Genomic DNA, 10,238 nt, shown 5'->3' on the forward strand with positions numbered 1-10,238 from the left:
ATAGCTAGGTACGTCGCCGCCATCTGCATACCTATTATTGAGTTCAAAAACGATGCAATATTTGTGACAAAAAATTGGATAGTTACTTCTGCATAAAGAAACGAATAATTCAGGGTGCCGAGAGTGTAATCCGTTATATCTAAGCAAAAGTAACGGGTTCTTTTTTTAATCTCAGTAATTAAGGAGTAAATTATTAGGTTACCCTTTGAGTGGATAACTATTAACGGTGTTTAGTTTCTTCTTTTTTTTTTCGGTAATATGTACATGTTTGGCTGTGGTTCGCCAAAGTAGTCGACCCACCCCTGTAATACTCACCACTAAAAGCGTGCGACAAGACGGTGGCGCCACGGTGTGGCGCATAGCGGCAACGTTTCGCATTGAACTCTGTCGGACTGACATAGACATCCTGGGTAGTAGCCAACCTTAGTTTCTAATTTAATGTCAGCTTTCCCGATCACAGCGCTATACGAAACGTTCCGTAGCGAAATCGGCGCTAATGTTGTTTTTTTTTTTTTTCTTTTTCTTTGTTACACGAGGTAAAGAAATTGGGAACACGACCCCCTGCACGCGCTGGCTAAAAGCGCGACGATCATTTACATCCCAGCACGTAATATCGATTCGCCCGCGAGCGAAGAACCGTCTGATAATAAGAGGAACTTCTTCTCATGTAGATTTCATCAATTACTGGCACTGGTGAATGTCGTCCCGTAATGACCTCCAAACCGTCGAACACACAAAGGCTTCGCTAAGGCCTATGCGGGCGCAGATAAACGCAATAACGTGGCGTTGTGTTGCCGTCGTCGCCGCTCAGACAGACGCTTCGGCCGCATTAGAATAGGTCGGAGCGGGCGGTGCTTGGCTACAGTGGTTTTAAAGGAGTAATGCAGCGGCCGCGGAGCTTCGGCCGTGCATTGGGACCGGCCGGCGCTTGAAAAGCCGTGACGTCACAATGTAGGGGGCGCTCCGTTCTTGAGCACGTCGACGTCTTCTGCCCCGCGAGCAGCAAAAGTAGTGACAAGCGCGTTGCCGGGTCGTTTGGGGCGCCGTAACAGCGCTTCAGTTTTTTTTTAATGCCTCACTGATTTTTATAATTTAGGTCAAATGAACGGACGATGACGGGGCTTGTTATGGTGATAATGCAATTAATGCAAAGGTGCAAGCGCGCATCACCGCAAGTACCACTGAAAAAACAACTACAAAGACACTTGAGACCGCTAACGTGTCCGAATGCGAAAGCATTTGTATACGTAGCGTATTCCTACAAGCTGCGCGCCGCGCTGAGCTCGGCTGTGTGGCCTCTCCGGCCTGTGCCCGGGCGGGCTCTGCTCTACTGAATCTGCGGCCGGCCGCTCTCTCTTACCGGTGGCCGAGCCGCTGCGCCATCTTGGAGGGGGATTCTCTGTGGAGTGGCGTTTCTTGGAAGAACGCCGCTCGCCAGTCAACGGGGTGACTGCTACAGACTGCAGCCTTCGCTCCATGGGATAGGGAAATTCAGGCGCCGTTTGGGGCGGCTTCAAAAGCTGATAATACCGGTTCGTTCCATGGGACAATTAATGCTTTTGCACTAAAACGAAATCCCAAGCACGCGCCATGAAAAAGTCGTGATAGTCGTTTTTTTTTTTTTTTTTTTTTTTTTTTTCGCAGAGTGCAGTTGTTTGTTTAAATTTATTGTTTTCGCTAGTCAGCAGTTGCTACATTTCCAAGTTGCTAATGCCTGATCGATAACTGTTGCATTTGCTACGTTCACCCTCGCGCGATGGATATCCGATTATTTCATCTGATTTTCGCGAATTATACGGCGTGCAAGTTGGTCCGCTCCTTGCGTACCTCGTGCGTTTGTGTACCCCCCAAAAGCGCTGCACATCTGCAAGTGATGCGAGTGTTTCAAGTGATGCAAGTGATGGCGCATGCAATGCGACACAATTATTTATATTTTGATCAGCTACACAAATAGAAATAGCGTTACTTTATTTATGCAGCACTTCATACACTAAGTGAGGAGGTTTTTTTGAAGCTGGGTGAGAGATGTGAACTCATCCTAGAGTCCGAAAGTCAGATATGTAAAATTATTTATCCCAGTTTCTGCTGCTCTGCATCGCTGTGCCTTTGGGCTTGCTCGCTTCTTCTGTAGCTCACAATAATCTTGCAAGAACTAACCAGAAAAAAAAAAATTGTTTTTGGGGACCATTCAAAAGTTTATTTTAAAAAAAAAGTGTAAACGTCGAAGGTTTCTCACTTACTCCATGCGCAGTGGTAGATGACTATTTTAAAATATGTGATAAGGAAATTAAGTTTCCTTCGCAATTTTTACAGTTGTGATTGGTTTTTCATGCAAAATGAACAATTTTCTTTTTACAGCTACTGTGCGCGAGTTTTTTTTTTTTCTGTTCCTTGTTTTCATCTTCATTAGTTAGGGATCCGATACCCAGAATTATAAGTAATCTATTATCCTTTCTTGTTCACCTTGAACCGCTCAGATTACTGATTGCTAGAAAAAAAAGCAGTGTTGATAGGGCGTACACGAAACCATAAGTAATCTGAAAATAGACGATAGAAAGTTAATCAACCTGGGACTGTTTTATCGATCCCCATTTACTTCTACAAGGCATTCACGCAGCCACAAGGTGTGTAGTTTGGCATCGGGTTATATATTATAATGAAGTAATTAAAATGTGGTAGAAACCCACGTTGTAAAATTTCTTACCGGACATATTTGCCAAAATGCTTTTATTGTCAAGCCGCCATAATGTATATTGGCTACCATGTAATTGTTTTCGGCTACGATTCGGGTTTCGGCTATCGACAAGTCGAAATTCAAGTTTTGTTCGGGTTACGCCTGCCAAAAAAATATCGCTATTTAACTGTTTTCTCTCGAGCTCTGCGGACCTTTGTTCTGTTTTAAGTAACTCATTTGTTTGCATAGATTAGTGGTTGTATTTTTTCAGTCAAAATTATCTGGAAAGCACTCGTGTCTTACCTTATTGTACCGTTTTATTTATCAAAATATTTGTTCATTTCATCTTAGTTTAAGCCTAACAGATAAGCCTCCGTGTGTACCCCACGATATGTATAGTGATTTACTATATTACATTGTTCACTTTACCCGGTGATGTTAAGCGCCTGTGCATATCTTTTGATTTGTTTCATCATCTTGTCACAGTAATTAGCAATAATTATGCGTACGTGTTTAACATATTATTACATATATATACGTACATTTTGCATAATAAATAAGAACGGTATAAATTTTAATTTCTACAATTTCTCCATCGCGTTTATTTTTTTGTCGCGGTACGTTGCAAGATACAACAGTGGCTGTGTACGGAGCCAGTTGACAAACTAATTACAATAATCCACTGTTAACACTGTTCAAATGTGCAATATCAAGGCCATATAAAAATAGATTGTGCATTTTTTGCACGTACCGTCGCTAAAAAGCATTCACAGAGAGGGTTATCGGTGCACAAGAAGAGTATAGAAGTGGTAGACCTACATTCTTTACAAGAACCAATTGGAAGCGAAGACCTAAATAACGTCTGTTGACACGCCGGATGAATAAACATGCAAAACCCTGTCATCTGTCACCAGGGCCGTACCTACACCAACAAGCGCCTTGGGTGACCTCAGTCCGTGCCACCCCTCCCCCTTCCTTCCATTTTTATACGCCAATATTTACAAAGTGCGTTATCACGTTAATATTACACATATGAGTAGTGTTCTGTCATACGAGAACCGTCTTTCCAAAAAAACTAACGGCGACCGAGCATATAGCGGAGTGCCGGGCGCCGTGTTCAAATAAAACGAAAAACAAAACAAAAACAAAAAATACATGAAAGAAAATGACAAGATTCCCCAAGCGACGGCATAGGTCTCCCACCCTTAGGGCCGTGGCCCTCTTTATCACGACCACCAAGGGCCTCAAGTCGCCGTCTCGTCTGCTCGGCACGCGTTAAAGTGCTTAGGTAACACCACTATCAAGTTGAAACATGTGTTAGAGCAAGGTTCATGATCATGGCTCTCCCTAACGATCACAGGCCATCAACAGAACACCACCAACTGCAGTTGCGCAAGCAGAGCGACGACACTCGCAACACCGTCGGCTGCTGCGAATTTGTCGCAGAGACCGAGATGCGGTAAAATTCCTAGATAAGAGCTTCCTATAAGTAGCGACATTCTTTGAAGCGCCGACTTCGTGACGGTGCAGGTTGTGCAAGTCTAAACTGAATGACGCGATTTTGTTCCAGCAGAAAGTGCTTTGTCATTTGTATTGGTTTTTGTTACAACTACAAGAAGTATTAAGGGACTTAAAGATGCAGCATGCACTAGCGCCGCCCCTCGGCCGTCTTCCAGCGCGCCGCCGCTCCTCCAGTTTTGTTCGCTAAGCCACTGCAGCTCCACTATGCGACGTAATGTGGACACTGTCGCTAGTGGGCGCTGCGATCCGGCTGCCGAGGAAGAGCGGCGCGCCCTCTATACTTGTCGCACGCACGCAAAAGTCGGTGACAGGTTAATAAAGTGGAAACAGGTGGGAGGAGCGTCTCCTGAACGCTTAACCTGTCGCCGACAATAGACGCTTAGTTTGACGGCTTTACAATGAACCTGCGAAGTAATGCTAACACCTAGCGGAGTAATCCTAGCACTCTGATAGCAACCTCAAAATACAGACGTGATTGATGTTCGAGAGAGGAAAGATATTACAGTAAGGCTTCTGAATAACTAAATGTTTTCACGCTGTTTTTTTTTTTTTAATTTGTGTTGTGTTATTTATGTCAATACCGGCGGCCACTTCCAATATTAAGCGCAATTTATTTGATCGGAAACATAAAGCACCACCAAAAAAAGAAAGGAATAAAAAGATAAAAGAAGGTTGAAGCGATACCCATAGTATAGTAAGTTTACTGTACAACATTAAACAACAACAAGCCAATTGAACCAGAAGTAGCTTGCTTTATAGGCTGCTTCCAGAACTACTTTATTTTATTTTTTTTACAGAAATTATATCTCTATATTGCGCGGTGTCCCACTACGGCAGGTCAGGTTAAACAACGCCTATTTTTGTTTTCCAGCGAACCAAACACAAAGACAAAAGCGAAGGCATGACGCTAATCGCTCGAGCGGCGCAGTGGCTCCCCCACGCGACAGCAGCGGGCAGAAACTGGCGGAAACTTCGCAAGCAATGATCCCGCCGAGGCAATTAATTTGCTGGGGTTAATTATTTAAGTGGGTTAACGAGCCTCCGTGTTCATCCCGCAGGAGACCAACGCACTCTGTCTTCGTGCGCGCTCGTTCCTACGTCGAAGCGCAAGAAACATAATGGGGACAAACAAACAGATAAACGATAACAAGGGACACCAAAAGACGCGTGTATTAATGACCCCCCGGAGAATTAATGAAGTTGGCGAGCTTGCCGTTGGGTGAGCGACAGCGCTCAGAAGGGGGCGCTTCCGTGACGGACGCAGACAACGTTAGCCGAGCACTCGGGAACAGATGAACGTTAACCGAACGCCCCGAGGAAATCTGCCTAAGACCGCCTTCGTTGCATCTAGGGATATTAAACCAACAAACACATACATACAACAACTTAAACGACATGATAGGGTAATCTGTATCGTAACGGTTACGCAGGACGCTGCTCTAGTAAATAATAAGACTGCCTTTTTGCTCTTGGAAGCAGGGGTCTTAGAGGGTGAGCGATGGCTGGAGGCTCGCGGTGTTGTCTTTAGCCGGGAGCACGTAGCAAAGGGGTCTTTTGGCCTTTACTCCGAGAAGGGATCTTGGCGAAGGGAGCAAGATACTTAGTCCCGTAAGTGGTCGTTTGGCGAAGTCAGGACGTAAAACATAGCTTCTGTAGAAAACAAAATGACCGTCGCTTGCTGCGTGGCTCTTGAAATTGGGGATAAACGAAATTAAGGAGACGCGTTTGGCAATGAACCAAGGTTTTCATATTTTAAATGTGATACCATTCTTTAGCTACTTCACTCGGCTTTCGCGATGTGTCTTCTGGCCTCGAATGCACCGTGCGCATGCGCCGCGAATACGCAGGGGCTGTTCGTATGCGGAGAGGCAGTATGGACCCCTTCACATTGGCACCCTCATTGAAGGAGCTGACGTCGTTGACTTCGTCCTCGACGACGTTCTAGGGGTTCTCGTAGAGGTCGTTCTAGAGGTCGTCCTAGACATCGCCTTTGACATCGTTCTCTAGGACGTCGTCTTTGACGTCGTGCTATAAAGTAGATAAACCTGCGCCATGCATAAACGGAGCGGCAGTGCGCACACATTCAGCACATCCACATTTGCGCCCAAGCTACGACGCAATCACTCATGGTTCCGTTGAACTTAGATAGACCCACGCCGCGCTTCTAGGGAGCGACGGTACGCACACATTCACATTTGCACCCAAGCTACTAAGCAATTCTCTGAGTTGAGCTAGTTTGTATATGGTCAGTGATGGTGGGAAAACAGCATGAACATTAATCGATTACACAGAGACGAAGCAATCACTCTATTTCGAAGTGGTGCGCTGCAGTCAGGCTGACATCAATGATTGCGCCGTGAACCATACGTAAAATAAAGTGTTTACTCGAAATTTGCATCGTCGTATTCACAGTGAGCTGTGTCGTGAGACTCGTGACGAAGGTTAATGCAATTCACAGAGAACTAACAGTTGTAATTTCTGCAGCGAATGTTTCTTTTTTTTTTTCGCCAGGCTATTCTACAAGTTATAACTTGACCCAGACAATGCGTACTTGGAGTAGTATTAAGTATCGCGTTCGTGTGCAGGCTGAGCCAAGAAAGGCAACTGACAGCCATTAGAGAATAGGAATTAAAATGTAGAGAAACCCTACTCAAGGTAAGCATTGTAGGGTAGAGATTTTATGGGTTCCATGTCTTACTTCACTTTTGTCTCTCAAGTTTCGCAAACCAGCAAAACGTTGCACCACGTCGCGTATTTCAACATCTAGTAGAGAAGACTTGTAGAGCTGTTCACAAGGAGAAACACAGAAAGGCTATAAAGTTGAACATATGTTAAATATGAGAACATTGATATCTTGTGCTGATGTAGTATAGTGACGGTGCGGCTTCAACGCTTCTTTTTTTTTCTTATTATCTTGTTTATATGCAAAGGAAAATTAAATCCTGACAAAGTTGCCCACCTGCATGCCATAAACAGTACCTGGTTAATAGAAAAAATACTTAAACCTTTTATCGTAAACGTTTGCATATTGAATGAAAATACAGAGGATATTAATATCATGTTCGTGATTGTATCCACGCCCGTGTTGTCACGTTTAATGTTTTGAGATCTGTGAGTCACTTGTTGTCGATCGCTGTAGAGAAATTATATTTGCTAAAACGTCTACCAGCATATGCCATGTGCTTACAATCGATGCCCCAACCAATTTGTCAAGCAAGCAATGAGGTGCTTGTTTTTCTCTTTTGGAGACAACTGTGTTCTTTCATTTACTGCATATTGAGAATAAATTAGGTTTCTTTTTTTTTTTTTATTCTAATCTAAACGTAGTCGAAATTTCTCAGGAAATCACAACCTCTCTTTCGAAAAGCCATTTAGCTGCCTGGATAATGCTTAGCCGCCGGTTTTTATGCCCACCCGTGCTTTGATTCCTGTAAAACATACTAATGGCCTTTTCGTCTGGGAACACCACACTTGTCCAGTGCAGTTAACTCTTTCCAGTTTAGTACACGGAAGGCTGACAGGGAAAGAAGGAAGCTCCCCTCTCCCCTCTAGCCTTCTCTGCACCACGAACCGCACTGCACCGGTGCGATGCGGGCCCAGACGAATTGGCCATAAGAAGTGTATTGAAGTCGTTCGCTTGATTAATATCTGCGTAATATTGATTTTTACAAGAGAAATAATTTCCTACACGATATTTCGATGTTGAAACACATAAAAAAGAATCGAAATTGACAAAATGATCGTCCTCAATAAATTCTTTTTTTTTCTTCATTTTTTGTTGTTTTTTTCTCAGCGCCTGTTGCGCCGGACAAGGCGTCCTTCCTCGTGATCAACTCCACGTTCGTGCTCCTGCACCTGGGGGCGTGGTACAGCGGCGGCTGCCGCATCAGCTTCTTCGTGGCCCAGTACAAGCCCCGGGGCGAGTCCGAGTGGACGCTCATCTCGAACCACGTACAGCCGCAGACAGAAGCCCTGCTCGTTCCTCAGCTGGCGCCCGGAACCTGGTACAACCTGCTCATGACGGCACACAACGACGCCGGGTCCACGGACGCCGAGTTCGTGTTCGCCACTTACACCGAGACAGGAGGTACGAAGCGCTCTTCGTTATGGGCGAGTACGGCAAAAATCAACGACACCTAGCGGTTAGTACGGAAGGCTGTGACGGCAGGTTCGCTCGCCAGCGTTCTCGAACGAATCAGACGATTTCTGCGCCTGGCGCCGTCGAAAGGCGAAATAGTGAAAGCGGGTTCAAAAACACGCGGGCCAAATCGCACATACGCGGCTTGCACTGACATCACACCAGCCGCCATTTTGTTGTCCTCGTTGCTGAGCGCGTGCCTTCTGCGGCGCACGTAGGAATGACAGCCAGCACGGCAGGATGACGTTACGTAGAAGCCATGCGTGCTTCGTTCACGTCTTAGATGAGACTGCAGCCATGGCGACGAACGCGGAAGCACGAAGCTTGGACTTTTAAACGTTGTTCCGGTGTGCTCGCGCTAGAAAGGCACACTTCAAAGCGAGCTGTGCGGGCTAGCTAATGTCTGTAGCCGTGTCTACAGTCTCAGCTCAAGGGTGAACGGAAGCATTCGCCTGAAAGGAGATTGGTTGCGTGAATGATCAAAGAGGGTGCTAGTTTGGAGGTTTTGGTGCAGAAATGTGCAAGTACCCATTAAAGAAATTAAAATAGATTAATCCTAACTGATTACCAGTGCTCATCGGTATTCAGTTGAATTTTAAGGGTACTTAACAAGCGACCCTGCGTTTTCAGTCTGCGCGGTGGCAGAGGGACGACCAGTACGGATTGTCCTTCTTAAATGTAAACACAAACTGAGCATTCGTGAATTCTGTTTCCTTTCCTTCCTCTCTCTAAACGTTTCATCTTTGATCTCCTTTTAGTCATTGATTTATTGCTTTAGATTAGAAAATTTTAGGCAGATAACCCCCTCCCTTTTTCAGGAACTTTTCAGCTATACTTCGTTTCAGCTTCGGTCCAGACGCAGCCAAAGCTACAAGCGCGAGCTCCGGGCTTTCAGCATCCCTGCCAAGCACGCGCGCTCGTGCAGTACAAGCACTGTTCTGGGCCACATGCTCGCGCTTGTAGCATCGGCTGCGTCTGAACCGAAGCTGAAACGAAGTATAAAACTCGCGATCCCATATTTCTGTGTCTGCGGTTTTCACACCCTTTATTATTTCTCAGTTTATCAATTAGTCCGGGGTATGAAACTTTAATTTCGCATACTAATCTTATTTTAGACCGCAGCCTTATAGACAAATATACTGGCAAGTACGCAAGAGAAGCATGTAGAATTATTTCAGTTATTATTGTTCGTGATAGTACGTCAGTGAGCTGCAAAATATGTTAGGGAGCACTTACAAATTTCTATAATTTTGTTACATTTGGAGAAGTCTGTTCTAAATTTAAGTTCTCTGTTCTGATATTCGAGCTATGGCAGCCAGTTTGATCGTTGTCACGACCTCGCGCTTCTCGTTGTGTCGTTCCCAGGCACGGTGCCGCCGATGGTGTCGGTGAACAGCGAAGACCGTCGCTTCTACCGACACCTGGGGATCGTGGTGCCCGTCGCCTGTTCTCTCGTCATTGTCCTGATGGTGGCCCTGGTGGTCTGCCTGCTCTACAGCAGGACCTGCTGCCGTGGACGGTCCAGGGTCATCTACGAAACCGCCGGTACGCCCTCCTACTCTTCAAATCAACTTCGCCTACAGGCCTGTAGGTATCAAGTATTTATCCAGCGCCTCAGGCGAACAAAATCTAATATTGATCGGTCGTATTTTAATTGTACGTGATTACCCTTTTTCACGTTGCTCGCGGATGTTGAGCTTGTTAAAATATTATTGATGGATTTGTGAAAGAACATAATAAGACATTAAGAAAAGAAAAGAAAAAACTACACGAAAACGCGCACGTTGCATTTCTTTTTCTTTTTTACAGCGGTAGCTGTTAGCGCCCTTTTCCGTCAAGAAATTCTCGCGTACGAACGCAAGACCCCACTCTACAGCAGAGGCACTGCTCTCCCTCTCTCGTTGT

The 10,238-nt window shown here is 45.3% G+C and overlaps 1 protein-coding gene across 1 annotated transcript in view; it reads left to right on the forward strand.

Annotated features, from left to right (window-relative positions):
* LOC8040188 (Down syndrome cell adhesion molecule-like protein Dscam2) overlaps positions 1 to 9,924 on the forward strand; it is a 292,425-nt gene extending 282,501 nt beyond the window's left edge. The window contains exons 20-22 of the mRNA XM_042286468.1: positions 7,989 to 8,282; positions 9,699 to 9,878; positions 9,917 to 9,924. Coding sequence (XP_042142402.1) covers positions 7,989 to 8,282; positions 9,699 to 9,878; positions 9,917 to 9,924 — 482 coding nt within the window. The remainder of the gene's footprint in view (positions 1 to 7,988; positions 8,283 to 9,698; positions 9,879 to 9,916) is intronic.
* The last annotated feature ends 314 nt before the right edge of the window (positions 9,925 to 10,238 follow it).

This window comes from Ixodes scapularis, unplaced genomic scaffold (assembly GCF_016920785.2).
Source record: "Ixodes scapularis isolate PalLabHiFi unplaced genomic scaffold, ASM1692078v2 PGA_scaffold7__128_contigs__length_106722199, whole genome shotgun sequence".
NCBI lineage: Eukaryota > Metazoa > Arthropoda > Arachnida > Ixodida > Ixodidae > Ixodes > Ixodes scapularis.